We start from the raw sequence: 18,460 nt of genomic DNA, 5'->3' as shown, positions 1-18,460 counted from the left end.
ATACATTGTGTTAACTACTGTCAGTTTCTCATGTTAAATCCCAACTAGTCATACAAGAAACTTATTCACAAAGACATCAACACCCTCTAAAAATTGTGTGCTTCTCAAGAAACCAAACATTTCCCCACAATATTGTACTGATCATCCCATGTTTTTTCCTTCCAAGGTTCCACTTTTCTATCAATATACAAAGTCAGGTGTTCAAAATCTTTAGGTTTTTCTTGTTTCCCACATGGAATAGTTTTCGTTTCTACAACAAGATTTTCATTTTCTCTTTTTTTGTGCCTTTTCAGACCAGTTGAACACATAAATCTGAAGCTTTAGACCCTGACCTTACCTTATTTCTTGAGCAGTAGTGTGTATTGTATGCATCAGGATTTTCTCCTCACTTCCAATCCAAGGCTACATTTTTAAACTGTGTCCTTCTTTAAAAATTGACTTCAAGTGTTTCAAGGCTGATGGGAAACAAGTCCACTTTACTGCGTGCTCATTTATTCTCTCCCATAAGTGGCTCATAGGTTCTAGTCCACTTTATGCATGCTTCCAAAAGCCCCCAGAGAATTAACGTTTCTCTTGTCAGAAGTGTTTTTGTGTCGAGTCCTAGTTATAGGTTCCTGTTTAAATCATAGACCTAAGATATCTAACTTCATAGTTCACACTTCTAATTTCTTGTTTCCTTTTGGATTCTTAGTTCATAGTTCATGGTCTTGACTTTTTGCATTATTGTGTTTAGTTGTAAATAAAGCTTTGCAAACCATGCAGTCGTGTGCTTCCATGTGAGTTCTGCTCTGAGTCAACCTGTGTTGTGCGGCCTCGGCCGTGACAGTAGCAATTGGCCAGTATATAGACTCAGCGGACCCCACACAGATAGCAATCGCAGGGTACCAATTTAGGAGCACATGAACAGTCCATTCAATATTTGCTAAGTTGGGTCCATACTCTCTCTAGTCAGCAAGTGACAATGCAAGCCACTGCCCAACCCTTGCCTTTTATAACAAGTCTGCTGACGCCGGTTTTCCGTGACGCCGTCTCCTTGGAGCCAGAGCCTTATTTTGGCAACCCCGGGACCTGTAGCGACTTTTTTGTTTCAATACGCTCACCAGACACCTTTGTTAATGATTCCACTCGGATTTCGTATTTGGTGGGGAAGCTGCATGATCAGGCATTACGGTGGGTGCACTTGTATTTGGTTTTTTTTTTTTCTTTGGTTTTTTTTTGCCTGTCCCATTTGGTTCTTTAGCCGTCAGAATTGTTGTCTGAAGACCAACAAGGATACCCAATGGATTTATTTTGCCAAATGGATCATCGTGGCATTGCCGTATTGGTCCATTTGATCAACCTTTGTTTTTATTTTTTATTTTATTTTATTTTCAGTTGTTACAGACGGGACAGACATGAGTGAGGGATAGGAAAGGGAGAAAGAAAGAGGAAGGAAAAGAAAAACAGAAGGGGAGAGGGACAGTGAGAAAAGGGGGGAAAAAAATCTCCTGGATCACCTGTTGAGAGAAAAAGAAGAGAAAACAAGCAAAAAAAACCAAAGCAACATACTAAACACAACACCATCACATTAATCTAGCTAAGTGTAAACAGCAGTAAATACTAAATATTCAATGTTGTTGTGCAGCACGCAGGACAGACAGCGCACAATGTGCTTTGAAGTAGCAGCCAAGAAAGGTGTAATTTAAGTCTACGAACAGTGAACACCCGTGTGCACACCTGTGTGGATCAGCACGCTTGTATTCAAATGGTTTCCACATGTAACGGTCTGCAAGAAGATGTAGAGAGCCATAGCCCCATCCCCCAGGGCATGAAGCAGGCATGGAGGAGATCCAGGCCCCAGACATCCAGAGGCCCCAGAGTGCGAGAGCCCAAGGAAGACCACCGGAGGGGCATCCGTGCCACCGTCATGGGAAGGGCTGAGGATCCCCAGACGAGGCGTCACCCAGTAGCCACCGAGCAGAAGCTAGAGGGGGCTGCACCGGCGTGCCCGCCGGCTCTGCCGGCAGCCAGCTGTGCCAGAGTGAACCGAGCCGCAGGCCCAGAGGCCGGAGGCCCGAGGGCCCCCCGCACCCCGGAGGAGGCCTGACTGAGCAACAGGCGCCAGGCCCCGCCAGGTAGCCACCGGGAGTGAGCTGGTACATACCTGAGTGCCCAGCCCCGGACACCAAGAACCACCAATGCACCGACCCCTGAGGGCATCAGTCACCGGCAGGGAGTGTGGTGAGGGGAGATAGGCCTTGGAGGGCCTGGGAGTTCCCAGAGAGGTGGAGTCTAAGACCCGACCTGACATATAGACACAGACAAACAGGCACACACAGACACAAACATGCATTCCCACCCTCATGCACACATATACAAACACTCAGCACTCACCCAACATAAATGGACATGTACACACAATCACACTCCCCAAACATACTCTATACCCCGGGTCCAGGTACCCTCGCCCCCAGAGGGGGAAACAGAACCCAGACCCAAGAGATGTTACCCTTCCCCCCGGGGTGGAGGCAAGCAGACTGTCCCAGGCTCCGCAGCAGCAGGGAGGCCAATCAGACAGCCAACATCTCCTCCCAGCCCCCCCTGCCCCGATGGCTAGCAGAGAACGGGGGTGCGTGAAGACCCCATACCTCCCTCCTCCCGCTCATGTGTAGTGTTGCTGCGTGTTGTTCTAAAGTGCATTTAAAACAAGGGAGAGCATGGTGCTGCTGCCAGAGAGCAGCAGGTGTTAGCACGGCCCCTCCCGAGAACCCTCAATGTCTACATGGATTTAAAATTGAGAGGTGGGCACCGGCGCCAGAGGTAGGTTTGAGTACACAGACCATCCACTGGACGCTGTTAACGTGCCCACCCTCAAGGCCCTATATATGTGTGTGTGTGTTATGAGAGTGTAAGTTATGTGGATGTCTAAGTTCTGAGATAAAATTGAGGCACAGGTGGCCAGAAGGGGACAGAGGGGGGGGGGAAATGTCTCCTCTGCACCCTGGTGACACACCCGCACCCCAAGGCCCTACCTGTGTGGGTGAGTGTGGTGGAGCGGGAAGAGGGAGGTAGCCGGGGATGGGGAGTAAAAGGAGGGAGGGGAGGATGCCCCTCCCTAGGGCCAGCTCCCCCACTGACCCCAGTAGGCACCCCCGTCCTCTGGTACCCACCAAGGCAAGGGAGCCCAGGTCCATCCAGACCGGGGCCTACGGTAGCAGCACTGCCAAGCCCCACAGGACCCGGGGCAACCCGGGTGCACTTATATTTGTTACGTAATTCTCTGTCTACCTGCCGCTATGATGTATTTCTGGGTGAATTTAAGAAGACTTTCTCTCACCCAGTTTCTGAGGGAAGCACAGGACAGAGGTTACTGAATCTGTGCCAGGAGCAAAGAAGTGTGGCTGATTATCTGATTGACTTCCATACTGGTCGGATCAAGCGTTGCAGGGGATTTTCTTGCAGCCAAATAGAAAACTGCTTTTAATATGCCCCTTGGACACTTTGAATACCTGGTAATGCCGTTGGAATAACCAATGCTCCAGCAATCTTTCAGGGCCTAGTTAATGACGTCCTGCAGGACTTTCTAGATCATTTTGTTTATGTATATCTAGACAATATCCTCATTTTTTCCAACACAGTAGAGGAACACACAACTCATGTCCATGCAGTGCTGCAGTGCATTCTTGAGAATAAATTGTTTGTGAAGGCTGAAAAATGTAAGTTCCATGCACATACCGTCTCTTTCTTGGGTTTTATATTGTCGGGAGGGAAGGTGAAGACAGATCCCACTAAGATAAGAGCAGTTATGGAATGGCCAGTTCCAAAGACACGCAAACTCCTACAGAGATTTTTAGGATTTGCTAACTTTTATAGACGTTTAAGAATGACCACTCGGTAGCTTTCCTTAAAACGTTGCTTTATTGAACATGTCACTATCTAATAGCCACTGGGAGGTTCTTTTAAGGATTTGGGTATAATTATCTCACTGTAGGCCTGAAGGTCAGTGTCCTCAAAACAGGACTTATTAAACAGGTTAAACCGTTATGGTAATTACATCAACCAGGTAACAGTGGCATTGGTTGTGTCTCAAACCATAAAGTGAAAGAACAGTAAAAATACATTCTGACAACACCCCAATCCTTCCAGTCCTCCCATTACCCCAGTCCAAATGGTAGACACCCCAGTGTCTACAGATCCAGTCTCATGACTGGCTTGCATACCCGGCTGTACCTGGTGCGTACCTGAACCAGTGCGTCTGTATGGACAGGTGTAAGTGTTGGGGCAAAAGCTCACTGGGATGGCAGCCCCTCCGTATCCTCGGTGGGTGGTGGAAGGGGTTTTGGTGTAGGTTGTGGAGATGGTCTGAGTCGGAGATGGTGGTGATTCCGTCGCAGCACTGGTCATTTCCAAGAAACATGAGTAGTAATCCCATATAACAAGGTAGTTATGCCAGTTATGTTCACAGAGGTCAAGAGCTATTCTTTTCAATGGAAGATCCGGCAAAGGTGTGGAGATAAGCAGCTCCCTTGTCTGTGTTGGCCTCTTACCAGACAGGCATGGCACTGCAGCACTACATCCTTTATCTCGGTGGAGAGTCCCGGCCACCAAACGGATGAATTAACCCTTTCCCTGCACTTGGTGAGGCCTTGGTGCCCGTCGTGTAGTTTGTCTAGAATGGCTGTTCTCTGTGACTTTGGAATAAAAATCCTGCCTCGTATGACCAGGCCTTCGGCCTCCTATAGCTCATTCTTCATGCTTTGATGTTCGGTGGCAGACTACCTCCATATACGGCCATTGCTTTTGTATGTATTTAATGACAGTCTGTAGTTCACCATCCGGTGCAGTGGCTGCTTTATTGCTTTCCATTCGGCTTGGAGACACTGGAATGCCCTGTATCACAGTGGCTATGTAGTAGTCCACCTTGCTGTAAGTGCTAGTCTCGTCCTCTACCCGAGTCTGTGGGCTCCGCAACAACGTATCGGTAGAGGCAAGCTTTTTGCCAGGTGACATAGAAGGCCTCCGGTTTATACCTCATGAGCTGCACTTGGAGGTGTTGACACCTCAATGGAACATTGTCCTAAGCCCGTAGCTACTGACGTTGGCGGATACCGCTGTGGGTTTGTTGACGTCATAAAAGGCAAGAACAGGTGCTATTGTAAGCGCTTGCTTAATTTTCTCAAAAGCTTGCCCACTGCGGGTGGCCCCAGGTCCAAATGTTCTTGCTTTTGACTAACTCATACAATGTTTGGCATATTGTGGCAAGAACAGGAATATATCTGCTGAGGTAACTGGCCATGCCTAGGACTTGTATAAGTGCTTGCACGTTTTCTGGCGCTGGCAGCTGAAGAATAGCTTTCATTTTCTCAGGGTCTGGCTTGACCCCACAGTGGTCGATCAGGTGCCCCGTGGGAGAGGTCCTTGGATGTTTTCCTCTTTACATGCATCAAATTCACAGTACTCTGAGAGGTCAAACAGGACTCATATAAAACTCTCTGCCTTCTCGCCTGGACGCTGGACACGTCGGTGAAAACATGCTTTCTCGTGTACAATATTCCTCTGCAGGGAAAAAATACTCGTCAAACTTCCTCATTACGATGGTGATACGTCATGATTTTCATCAGCGGCAAAGGTGAGTGACTTATAAATGTTATCTCCTTTGTTGCCCATCTTTGGTGCAAGATGCCATAGCTGAGACTGCTAAGCTTTTAGTTGAGAATGTTTTTAGGCTGCACGGCATCCCCGTCGAGATTGTCTCCGAAAGGGGGCCCCAATTCACCTCGCAAGTATGAAAAGTGTTCTGTATTTCCCTATGAGCTAAGCTTTGCTTAAGCTCGGGTTACCATCTACAAACTAACAGGCAAACAGAACGGCTCAACCAAGAATTTGAAATCACTCTCCGTTGTGTTTCCGCTCACAATCCGACGACTTGATCCACTTACCTCTCTGACTTCGTCCACCACAGGTATCTCGCCGTTCGAGGCTTCACTTAAGTACCAGACTGCCTCCTTTATTCACTCCTCCCTCTTTACTGACCTCCATTTGTCAACTATCCCTTACACTCTCTCTTCCTCCTTCTCTCCCTAATTCACTCACTCATCATTATTGCTCACTCAGGCCCTTGTATCCCACTTCCGTCATTGAGCACCCCCTTCTTAACTCCCTCTCTTAGTTACTTATCCCTCACTCTTTTACTCACCTAGTTGCACACAAACACACACACTCTTACACCCACATTCACTAACTGACTTACTCATTCCCTCACCCATACACAAACTTACTAATTTCTTCACTCACTTATCACTCACTCATTCAGTCCATTGCTAACTCACTCTCTTGCTTACTTATCCTCCATCTTTATCGACCTCCCTTAGTCCTTTATCCCTCACACACTCTCTCCCTCCTTCTCTCCCTCACTCATTTCATCACTCACTCAGTCCCCTGCATCCTACATCCCTCATCTATTCCACTCTTCCTAGATCCCTCCCTTAGTCAATTATCACTTCCTCACTTATTCACTCCCTCACTCACTCACTCACTCACTCGCACACACAGATTTTTATTCCTTTACTCACTAAATCACTCACCCCCTTCCTACCTCACTAATTCACTCACTCGATGGCACACAACCACACACGCTCACATAACCCTTCCTTAGTCACTCATCCATCACTCACTAACTCACTTACTCTTTCACTCAGTCACTCTCTTTCTCCTTCTTTCTCCCTCTCCCTACCTCACTCACTCATTCCATCACGCACTCATTCACTCACTCACTCACTCACTAACTGATTCCCTGTCCACACCCTCCCTTACTCTCTTTTGCTTCCTAGCTCCGTCACTCATTACATCCCTCCTTGTCTCCCTGTCTCCATACTTCACTCACTCATGACATCACTCAATAGCTCTCTCTTTTCCTCAGTCAGATGGAGTCTGGGTGTCTAAATCAGACCTCACCTGGACTGTTAACACCTCAACCCAGCACAAAGGACCATTACAGTTTTTCTCAAATGTTAAAACACAAAAGCCAATCCTGTAACCCAAATGACCAGTAGTCTAAACACATTTACTAAATGTAGCCACCATATTCCAGTACCGTAAACACATGTCACATGAAGACACAATTCACAAAACACAACCCTCTGTACTCATAAATCTAAACACATTTTTCCTTGCTAAAACACATGTTGCAAAACAACTCTGCTCATATTCTCAAATGAAAGCCCATGTGATGCAAAATGCTTGCCACAGTCACCAATCTTTGAACACAGGGAACACACCTGGCGTCAGTCACTACACACAACGACTCAAAATTGAAGACACCTGTTGCTAATGATGTGACCCCACCTATAAAAGCATAGTTTGGTGAAGATGCCAAACAATCACAATGGATGAAGGCATTTGAGCGTGCGGAAGGAGAAGAGCTGCAGGCCAAAGAGGAAGAGGGGTTGAGATCAGAGGAGGAAGAGGTGAAGGCCTAAGAAGAAGAGGAGTTCGGAGTAGAGGAGGAAGAGAAGGAGGCCAACAAGAGAGAGGAGAAGGTCCAGGTGGGAGAAGAAGACAACCTCGCACCATCATAACAGATGATATGCGAGCAACAGTAATTGATCATGTCATTGTCCATGGCATGACAATGGCTGAAGCGGGACGAAGAGTACATCCAAACCTGAGTAGGTTCACCGTGGCCACCATTATCAAGGCATTTAGACAACACAACAGGTATAGTACCCTATTGCTTTCTTTGTCACACTACAGTTTTACAGGCCTGTGAAAGTGGTCTGTTACTTTACATGTAGTTTTACATATACAGTGGGGCAAAAAAGTATTTAGTCAGCCACCGATTGTGCAAGTTCCCCCACTTAAAATGATGACAGAGGTCAGTAATTTGCACCAGAGGTACACTTCAACTGTGAGAGACAGAATGTGAAAAAAAAATCCATGAATTCACATGGTAGGATTTGTAAAGAATTTATTCGTAAATTAGGGTGGAAAATAAGTATTTGGTCACCTCAAACAAGGAAAATCTCTGGCTCTCACAGACCTGTAACGTCTTCTGTAAGAAGCTTTTCTGTCCCCCACTCGTTACCTGTATGAATGGCACCTGTTTGAACTCATCATCTGTATAAAAGACACCTGTCCACAGCCACAAACAGTCAGACTCCAAACTCCGCCATGGCCAAGACCAAAGAGCTTTCGAAGGACACCAGGAAAAGTATTGTAGACCTGCACCAGACTGGGAAGAGTGAATCTACAATAGGCAAGCAGCTTGGTGTGAAAAAATCAACTGTGGGAGCAATCATCAGAAAATGGAAGACATACAAGACCACTGATAATCTCCCTCGATCTGGGGCTCCACGCAAGATCTCATCCCGTGGGGTCAAAATGATCATGAGAACGGTGAGCAAAGATCCCAGAACCACACGGGGGACCTGGTGAATGACCTGCAGAGAGCTGGGACCAAAGTAACAAAGGTCACCATCAGTGACACACTACAACGGCAGGGAATCAAATCCCGCAGTGCCAGACGTGTTCCGCTGCTGAAGCCAGTGCATGTCCAGGCCCGTCTGAAGTTTGCCAGAGAGCACATGGATGATACAGCAGAGGATTGGGAGAATGTCATGTGGTCAGATGAAACCAAAGTAGAACTTTTTGGTATAAACTCAACTCGTCGTGTTTGGAGGAAGAAGAATACTGAGTTGCATCCCAAGAACACCATACCTACTGTGAAGCATGGGGGTGGAAACATCATGCTATGGGGCTGTTTTTCTGCCAAGGGGACAGGACGACTGATCCGTGTTAAGGACAGAATGAATGGGGCCATGTATCGTGAGATACTGATGGAAGGAGCCAAAACCTCCTTCCATCAGTGAGAACTTTGAAAATGAAACGAGGCTGGGTCTTCCAACATGACAATGATCCAAAACACACCGCCTGGGCAACAAAGGAGTGGCTCCGTAAGAAGCATTTGAAAGTCCTGGAGTGGCCTAGCCAGTCTCCAGACCTCAACCCCATAGAAAATCTGTGGCGGGAGTTGAAAGTCCGTGTTGCTCGGCGACAGCCCCAAAGCATCACTGCTCTCGAGAAGATCTGCATGGAGGAATGGGCCAAAATACCAGCTACTGTGTGTGCAAACCTGGTAAAGACCTATAGTAAACGTTTGACCTCTGTTATTGCCAACAAAGGTTATGTTACAAAGTATTGAGTTGTATTTTTGTTATTGACCAAATACTTATTTTCCACCCTGATTTACGAATAAATTCTTTACAAATCCTACCATGTGGATTCATGGATTTTTTTTTTTTCACATTCTGTCTCTCACAGTTGAAGTGTACCTCTGGTGCAAATTACTGACCTCTGTCATCATTTTAGGTGGGGGAACTTGCACAATCGGTGGCTGACTAAATACTTTTTTGCCCCACTGTAAATCAGTCAATTGACAACACATGTTTCTTTCTTTAGAGCTGAAAGAATGCCACATAGAGGTGGGAGGGTTGCCAAATTCACAGCGGCACAAGAAACCCTCATTGCAGATATGGTCCGTGAGAACAACTCCATTAGACTCCGAGAGATCAGAGACAAAGTCATTGCAGATAATGTAAACTTTGAGAACATTGATGCTGTCAGTGTGTCCACAATAGACCGAGTTCTCCGGCGCCAACAGATGAGGATGAAACAGGTCTACAGGGTTCCCTTTGAGCGCAACTCTGCGCGACACATAGAACAACGTTACGAGTATGTGCAAGTACGTATACATCCATGTCCACAGTACAGTTAGTGGACATACTGTGTTGCTTAGTGGCTTACATTACTTCTGGACAATACTGTGCTACCTGATTGACCGTTCTGAACACCTGTACGCTTTTCCATGTTCACAGAGGATAATGCAGTTGGACGCGATGGCCAAACCCCATGAGTACCTCTTCCTGGATGAGGCTGGCTTCAACCTCCAGAAACGAAGGCGAAGAGGCCGTAACATCATTGGCCAAAGACCCATCACTGAGGTTCCTGGCCAACGGGGGGGTAATATTACTCTTTGTGCAGCTATGGGTACGGAGGGGCTTGTCCACCGGCATGCTGTCCTTGGGTCTTACAACACCCAACGTCTCCTCACCTTCCTAGAGGAGCTAAAAGACATCCTCCTGGACCGTCAACAACACCATCCTAGGCTAGCACATCACATGTATGTGATCATTTGGGACAACGTCCGCTTCCACAAAACACACCAAATCAGAGAGTGGTTCACCACCAACAGTGACCACTTTTTAAACGTCTGTCTGCCACCCTACTCCCCTTTCCTGAACCCTATAGAGGAGTTCTTCTCATCATGGAGATGGAAGGTGTATGACAGACAGCCATACACAAGAGAGAACCTCGTACGGGCAATGGAGCTGGCCTGTGCTGACATCCCAGTGGAGGCCTTCCAGGGATGGATTCACCATTCCAGGGCGTTTTTCCCGCGGTGCCTAGCAAGGGACAATATGGCCTGTGATGTGGATGAGGTGATGTGGCCCAATGCAGCTCGGCGACATGATGCCGCACAGTGACTGTGTGTAATACTGTAAAAAGACCGTGTAGACAATAAAAAAGACTTCACACCCTGATCGTGTTTCCGAGAGTACTGTTGTGTGCGATAGATTCCGTTTTTGCATTGAGTTGTGTTACAGTAGTGTACGTACATGCAGGATGTTTTTATAGATTTATAGTCTTCATGTGAAACTCACAAATCTAAATGCCTAATCCTCTGCAGGGTTCTATGACGATCCGTTACTGTACAGTTTATAAAAATATGCATTGGCAGTTATGAACCAAAGAACCTTCTCACAAATTGAGCATTGTGTTTTCAATTGTTTTGCTGTAGTGTGTAATGCTGTGTATAGTGTTTACAGTTTTGACAGCTTCGAGCTGCTCTCTTGGTGTGGGAGTTTGAGTTTTGCAGTGGGAAGGTGTGGTTGTGTTTATGTAGCTTTAGAGAAGGGTGTTATGTTTGGACATTGGGGGACCTGGTGGTAACGTTTGTGACATGTGTTTTAGCATTTGAGAAAAACTGTAAAGAATTATATATTTTTACAACATATTCAGATAATTGATCCTGCCTCAGCATCACGCCTCTGTGCTGGGTCAGGCCACAGGACTTCATCCACATTACATGCTATGGTCTCCCTTGCAATGCAACGAGGAAAGAATCGTTTAGGATGCGGAATCCAGCTCTGGCAAGATTCCACTCCTATCTCACCACATGCTCCATTCAATGCTTGAAGTAGATTTTCCTGTGTTTAAGGGTCTCAGTTATATACTTTACATCTGCATGCTGAGAAAAACTCCTAAATAGGGTTCAAAAAGGGAGAGTATGGTGGAAGAAACAAATTCATAAAATGCTTCTCATTGTGAAACCAATTGTGTATTCTTGGACCACAGTGAAAGCTCACATTGGCCCAAATGATATGGGATGCTCTGCCTGCTCGCGATCTCTCTACTCAAGCAAAGCATCCTGTAGACCATCCAGGAATGTTGCTATAAGTTTGTTGTTGTATGGCCCAACAGGACTGTGGGGAACCCCATAGCTGCTGATGGCAGCAGAGAAGAGATAGTTACATTTCCACCACGCTGGCCAGGCAGTTCAATAATGGCACGCTGACCTATGACATTGCAAGTTTTTCTTCTCCTTTTTGTTAGATTCAAAATGTATGTTGTCTTCTATATTCCCTTGCTGCATTTCATGCAGTCAAATTGCATTTTTCTGACGGACCATGATAAATAAAATGGTAAATGGTCTGTGTTTGTATAGCGCTTTACTTGGTCCTAAGGACCCCAAAGCACTTTACACTATACACAATCATCCACACATTCACACACACATTCACACAGACCATATCCACAATAAGTGTCTCCTGGTGTGAGTGCATGCATGTTCTTCCACCCTCATGTGGCCGTCTTTAAATTCTAAACAAAATATCATTTAGTTATAAGTATACTTGTATACATAGCGCATGTATAGACTATACTATTTCATTTACAGAACTAAAATTAGTTTGTTGTGTACAGAGAATCTTTGAGCTTGACTCAATGGTTAGGCCTCATGAATACATCTTCGTGGATGAAGCTGTATTCAATCTAGCAAAAAGCAGAAGAGGAGGTTGTAACATTACAATTTTGAGTGGTAGTGTGTTAATGATGAAAACAGTGTGTTAGTTGTGTTTAACTTCTGTAGCCTGTGTGCACAATTCTGGGTACAAGTGCACCACACTGCTAAATGTGTTTTGTGTTTGAGAATATGTTTAAAGTTCTGGTAAATGGGAGATTCAGATTGGCAAATGGTGTCCTAACCAGATGAATAGTGTTTAAGATTTTGGCAACTGTGGGATTGATTTGATGAAAGAGTTTTCATAGTTGACAGTTTAGTTTTTACATTGGGGTTTAGTGTTTTAGCAATTCAGAAAAACTGTAATGTAAACACCATGGGTTTAGAACTGAACTTAATTGGTTAAAGTTTTTACATTGACAGGAGTAAACAATATATTGACAGACTTCGGATTATATGGGATCATTGTAGTTCCTGAATTAATTTAATGGGAAAAACAAAACAAAAGTCACTCTGTCTGTTTTTGTTACAAGTCACGTCCTTGTTATAAGACTAATACATAACATTTTACCAGATGGAGATAAATAAATAAGAGCCCTGACGGAGCACAACTTCCTCTGAACGACAAGTGCTGAACTAAAACTTTGATGCTTTTATTACAACATACTGACCTCAGCCTGGTTTAATACAACACTGATGTCAGCCTGCTGAATGTAAAAATATAATGTTTATGACTCAGGCCCTGTAGGTGAACATGCACACAGACAGAAATGATTAAAATAAAAAATCCCCTGCCTTCACTGTGGTAACAATAAGCAACAACAGATTGATGCAGTTTAAAAATTAATTATTAAACTCAATTTTCCACACATGAATACTATGATAGCTTTAGTTTTAATAGATCATCTTGCTGATGTCAGCATGACAATATCAGCAATATTTTATAGATCATTGGGCTGACGTCAGCAAGATGACATCAGCAGTTTATATAGGTCATTTATGCTGATGTCAGCACTGGTAATATGGAAATCTATTGTAGTGTATTAATCTTTTTGTGTCATTGTGAAGTCATATAATGTCTTGAAAAAATGTTTTAAAGAGCTAAAACAAAGAAAGTTCTTATGTCAACCAATGACTAACAGTATTTCTTTAAAGTTTGGAAATCAAAGCAATTTCAAATTGCTTTTTATGTTGAAGTTTTTTAACGCAATTATGCTTCTCCGCATGTTTTCCAGTAGGGGGCGGTAATGTCCCTACAAACGGAGGCATCAGTAATCTTTAAATTGGACCCAGAAGAAGACGCATTCGACCTTTTATTATTACTATTATTAAGTAGCTAAGAGGACGGTGTTTCGGGGAAAAGACGCTCGTAGAAATTTCTCCTAACTATAAGTTATAGCTTTTGATAAGTTGGGTTTTAGCTGAAGTAGTTTCTTATTATTGTTGAATTCTGCTGGATTTTACATCTTCTGCGTCGTTGGGCTGGACAGTGTTAGGAAAGGCGGACTCTGAATCCTCTCCCAGGGTGTTATGTCTTTCCAGAGTAGCTGGGGGATGGTCATGGAAAAGTTCTGGGATTCAGGGATTCCTTGTTTACATCCTCCCGGAGTACGTCTCGGGGGCGGGCTTGGCTCCGCCCTCATTCTTTAGCCCTGACGTCATTGTCGCTTGTGTTTTTTATGAATGAAAGAATCCAACCTCAGAGAGCAGCGGAGTAATTCCGGGAAAAGGCGGACTGACATTTTGTCGCCGGAGTTGCGTCGAGCCATCAGGTAAACCATTACTTTTTTATAAAAATACTAAACATTAAAATGTTTAGCCGGTATTCGTGGTAACAGCTGAGCACTAGAGGAATGGTATCTGCCGGGGGACGTGCCAACCAGGGTAACCAACCAAGGACAAATGAGCAGTCAGCAGCTGGCTTTAATCTCCTTTAGCCTGTCACTAACCGTTTATGCTAGTTGCTAACAGTTCATACTAGCATGTTTAAGATGATACGAATAATTTGGCCCCGCTTTGCATATTTCTGTCTATATTTCGGCTAGACTGACACCCAGAGGGGGTTATCACTTCCTTATTTCATAAGTGTGCTTAAATACAATTTAAATTGATTAAAGTCTAGATGTCGGAAGAGGCTCTAATGATAGCTGTTTACTATAGCGCACATTTGCCCTACGGTGTCCAGCCCCGCTCTTTAAGGGTAAGGCTAGATGCTAACTGGAGCTAGATAAATAAATAAATATAGGTCCCAGGCCTGGCTTGTATTTTCCACTCGGTATTTAATCGTTGTATATTAAGTATTGAAGATAGACGGGAGTGGAATTTCTGAAATCGTGCTATAGCTTGCGTTTAGCAGTGTTGCGTTGACTTGTTGCTTTCCACTTAAGACAAAAAAACAAAAACTACTATGTCCTCCAACTGGGTATTTATAGTATGGCATAAATGTGGATATCCTGTGTTGTTTGGACTGACCGAGAAAGACGCGGTCACCCCTGGTTTTCCTATATTTGCACTGACCGGCAGTCTTGGTGGAGCTGAGCAAGAGCTTTATTGCTGAATCACCCTGACTTTACGAAACGGCGGTCTCCTCGGTTTACAGCCGGAGTCCGACGGCTGGTTGGACAACCGCTGTTGCTGCAACCTCTACTTCCTACGCATTTCGGGAAATGCTGTTTATTGTCCGGCCATAACAGCCTTTTTTATTTAGCTTATTTAGTTTTACCATCCAGTGTGCCTGAGTTGGAGGCCCATGCAGCAAGTTATTCTTTTATTTATTATAACTACGCATTCATAGAAAATGGGATTCCCCCCAGAGTGAAAGAGATCAAACGTGACATTTTAACTCGAATGACCCTTTTTGGTTATGTTTTGTTTGTGGTTCACTTGTTGGAAATGTAAGTCGTCTCCTGTAAAGTCTAAGCACATCAGCAGTCTTCTTTTTATAGTCATTAAGGCACCAGGTCTGTATCTTTTATGCCTAATTTATAGAGGAAAAGTTACAATATAACTGGGGTTTCTAAAATTGTTGTGACACAATTTAAATAAAGCTGTGAATGTCTTTTAAATAATTAAAATGAACACACTGCTTTTTTGTGATTTGCGATTTTCAAGAGAAAAAAGGCTAAAAGGTTGTTAGGGATCAGTCTGGGTCTCAGGAAGAAAAATAAAGAAAGAGATGACTGCACTCATCTCTTAGCTCATCAGAGACGCTGCCAAAAGGTCAACCTTAAAGTAAGCGGTGAGCGCTCTGTCATGACATGCAGCTTTCTGTGTTTACTGTGTTTTTTCTCAACCCTTCTGGACTACAGCGTGAGAGCAGCACAGGGAAAGAACATTCGCCATAAGGAGAAAATCCAGTGTTGCAATAAATGAGAAAGTTAACAGAGTGAATTTGCAGAAGTAAGATGGGAAAATCCCCATGGTTTGCATGATGTCAGAGTGAAATTTGGTGGTCTTCATTATTAAACATTATCATACAAAAAGTTTTAGCAGTATAGCTGGCCCAGAGTACCTTCATGTCAACAGACCACTTGGCCATTTGTATCCTTTACTTTCACATTAGGATCTGTGTGAAGGAAAGACAAAAAAAGATGTCTCCAGCTGAAGTGCTGAGTGAGGTTTTTTTTTTTGTTTTGTTTTGTTTTGTTTTTTAAATAAGCAACCGAGGAGTGACTAAGGTGGGGGAAGAAGTTGAAGTTGGCCCATTTAGGTTAGACTTTAATCCCACGCTGTGGCATTTGAGAGGCGTGTAGCAGTCCTGATAAGAGTCTGTGTGAAACCTGTGCTTCTTAGGTAGACTCTTTAAGACATTTTATTACATATTTATTTTTAAATCAAGTATTGTAATTTTTCAAGTTTAACTGTTTAAAAAGTGTCCCTTTTAAAAACCACGTATTCAAGTTTTTGGTTTTTTGTAAAACCAAGGGCTCGAACCGTTGGTGTTGTGCTGACAAGAGGAAGTGCTCAGGGAATTGGTTAGGACACCTGCTTTGAGCAACCAAAGGGCAGCCACATGATAACTTCCTCCTGATAATTCCAGCTAACAGAGAAAGGCATGTCACTTTCAAAACCTCCCCTGTCTTTCACATGAAACCACAAATTATAATGAGACGGCGTGCTTTGGAGAAGCACGAAAGATCTGCAGGTTCTCCTTTTTCTTCAGTAGTGCATGACTGCATGTCTTGTGAGCGGATGGTGAATGTCAGGCAGGCTATGAACCAAAAATGCACAGTGTCCCACATTTCATGTGATGTTGTTTGTGTTTGTTTCTTCAGATTGTGTGTATCTGGTTTTACTGGTGCTTGGGGAGGGGAAAAAAACAAAGACAACTGGACCATGACGACAGAAAGAAACAGCAAAGCTCTGAAGGTAAAACACAGCCAGACATAAAACCGAGTCATGGGGAGGGGGGGGGTTGTTTTGTTTTTCAAGAGAGAAAACTGTCATTTTGAAAAAAGGAAGAAGAAAAGAAAGTATGTTTTCCTTTCTCATTCTTCCTTCTTTAAATGCTTCCTCTCTTCCTGTTTCCTCCTGTTTTTACTTCAGGTGAAGCAGGAATGCGGCGAGAACGTGCCCTTCCTGTCGGACAGCGAACTAATGTCCCTGTCGGTGCGAGAGCTGAATCTCCACCTGCGTGGCCTCTCCCGCGACGATATTCAGAAGCTGAAGCAGCGGCGTCGCACCTTAAAGAACAGGGGATATGCCGCCAGCTGCCGGGTCAAGCGGGTGTCTCAGCGAGAGGCCCTGGAGCAGCAGAAGATGGAGCTGCAGAGAGAGGTGGAGAGGCTCGGAGCCGAGAACGCCGGCATGAGGAAGGAGCTGGAGGGGCTCAGCGCACGCCTGGCTGCGCTTCAGAGATTCGCCAGGGGTCTGGAAGCGGGAGGAGGCAGCCTGCTGGCGACGGCCCCTCGCCTCAACACCGCCTCGGTCATCACCATCGTCAAGAGTCCGCAGCAGCCTCAGCCACAGAGGGAGCACGAGCTATCCTAGAAGGAGATGCTGAAACCAGACTGGGGTTTGGGATTCGGGGTGGGGACGGGGAAGCCTGCAATGCAAACACGCACACATCTGCGGGCCTTAATACTCACGCAGGCAGGAGAGCAGGATGACTTGTAATAATAGGAAAATACTAAGCGCCTTGTTCACATTACAGTTGACAGAAATCCGATCACAGCTACGATCACCTTTCTAACAAACAAGAAAACAGAAACGGGTTCAGTACTGTAGTTTTGATAGAGATGTCCTCTGATGATCCTCCATGAAACAGCAGTCTGGTCAAGTAAGATTTACTCAGTGATCTTTTTTTTTTTTTTTTTTTCTTGAAGCACTCAAAGTTTCAAATTCTGTTTAATGTGAACAAGGCGTCGCACATATTTATGCACAAAAAACCCTCACAGTCTTTCCCTTGAGCTACACGGGGACTCTGACTGAAGCCCAACCAAGCCAAACAGGGTTACTGAGCACCTTTAGTCCTCAGCAAACCCCCACAGCGAGGCTGGTGTAGCCTGATTATGCTACTTAAAGGCTGGGGTGCCTTTCTGCTTCCGTTTATGGCACCTGACCAACAGCAAAATGCTAGGGTGGAGCTTCCTCGGTCTCCATAATGCCTTCTAGTCTGAAATCACTAGCTTGGCGCAGCCTCGTGTTCCCACCCCCCCTGTATTTTTTCCTTTTCTTCCCTCTCAATGCAGTTTCTCACCCTTTATGTCACTTTATGTGCCGGTGGGATAATCGAATCTGTTTTCGCCTCCTTCCATTGATGGCTCTCTAGCTGCTTTAGTCATGAGACTTTTGGGAGCAGAAACGGTCAGAGAAATGCTGCCTGAGTGCATTGTGAATTTCTCTAAGTTGTGCGATTCACTAAGATTTTCCAGGTTTTTGTTTTTGTTTTTGTTTTTTGGGGGGGGGGGTCTCACCAGTCCAAAAAGACAATTCTGTATTATATGTGTGCTCATTTTTCACATTAATGCAGTGCCTTCAGTGTATGAAGGAGCTCACCAGTCCTCCTGATTGTCTGAAACGACTCACTTCTTATTTCTCATTGTGATTTCTGTGGATTTCCATCTTTTTCTAAGCTTTAATCCCAAATTTCTCGTTTCATAAAAACTGCCGTGCAGCAGTTTGGCCAAGTCCAACGTCAGTGGCTTCTTCTTTCTGACGAAAGATGTTGGTCATTTTAAATAAATAACTGAATAAACGAATGTGTGGAAATAGAATCACGTCTGGTAGGAATTACGCTCAAGTCGATGCAAATCCTCTGCAAACATTCCCGTTGTTGTGTTGTTTGTAATGTCTGAGAGACGCAAATGTTCAGTGACATTTATATATTCTAAATTTTATTTGTATTTAAAAGTAGATATTATGACAAGACAAGCTAACGAGTGCTGTGATGTTCTGTATGTTTTC

The 18,460-nt window shown here is 44.7% G+C and overlaps 2 protein-coding genes across 2 annotated transcripts; both read left to right on the top strand.

Annotated features, from left to right (window-relative positions):
- The first annotated feature begins 7,211 nt into the window (after positions 1–7,211).
- On the top strand, positions 7,212–10,844 carry LOC113027871 (uncharacterized). The gene is made up of 3 exons (XM_026177692.1): positions 7,212–7,695; positions 9,436–9,718; positions 9,852–10,844. Exons 1-3 carry the CDS (start codon positions 7,565–7,567, stop codon positions 10,518–10,520), a joined length of 1,083 nt encoding a protein of 360 aa, XP_026033477.1. The 5' UTR covers positions 7,212–7,564; the 3' UTR covers positions 10,521–10,844.
- Positions 10,845–13,390: 2,546 nt separating this feature from the next.
- maff (v-maf avian musculoaponeurotic fibrosarcoma oncogene homolog F) lies at positions 13,391–17,121 on the top strand. The gene is made up of 3 exons (XM_026177246.1): positions 13,391–13,827; positions 16,330–16,423; positions 16,601–17,121. The coding sequence occupies exons 1-3, from the start codon at positions 13,739–13,741 to the stop codon at positions 17,042–17,044; spliced, it is 627 nt and encodes a 208-aa protein (XP_026033031.1). The 5' UTR covers positions 13,391–13,738; the 3' UTR covers positions 17,045–17,121.
- Positions 17,122–18,460: the final 1,339 nt, after the last annotated feature.

Source organism: Astatotilapia calliptera, chromosome 8 (genome assembly GCF_900246225.1).
Source record: "Astatotilapia calliptera chromosome 8, fAstCal1.2, whole genome shotgun sequence".
Classification (NCBI taxonomy): domain Eukaryota; kingdom Metazoa; phylum Chordata; class Actinopteri; order Cichliformes; family Cichlidae; genus Astatotilapia; species Astatotilapia calliptera.
This window is presented reverse-complemented; position numbering and strand designations above follow the sequence as displayed.

Bases quoted from the DNA above. Each gene is read 5' to 3' on its own strand.
- maff (XM_026177246.1), top strand. From the start codon at position 13,739: ATGAAAGAATCCAACCTCAGAGAGCAGCGGAGTAATTCCGGGAAAAGG. The intron at 13,828-16,329 runs GTAAACCATTAC...TTGTTTCTTCAG, and splicing joins GAGTTGCGTCGAGCCATCAG to ATTGTGTGTATCTGGTTTTA. The intron at 16,424-16,600 runs GTAAAACACAGC...TTTTTACTTCAG, and splicing joins GAAACAGCAAAGCTCTGAAG to GTGAAGCAGGAATGCGGCGA.
- LOC113027871 (XM_026177692.1), top strand. From the start codon at position 7,565: ATGCGAGCAACAGTAATTGATCATGTCATTGTCCATGGCATGACAATG. The intron at 7,696-9,435 runs GTATAGTACCCT...TTCTTTCTTTAG, and splicing joins GCATTTAGACAACACAACAG to AGCTGAAAGAATGCCACATA. The intron at 9,719-9,851 runs GTACGTATACAT...CCATGTTCACAG, and splicing joins AACGTTACGAGTATGTGCAA to AGGATAATGCAGTTGGACGC.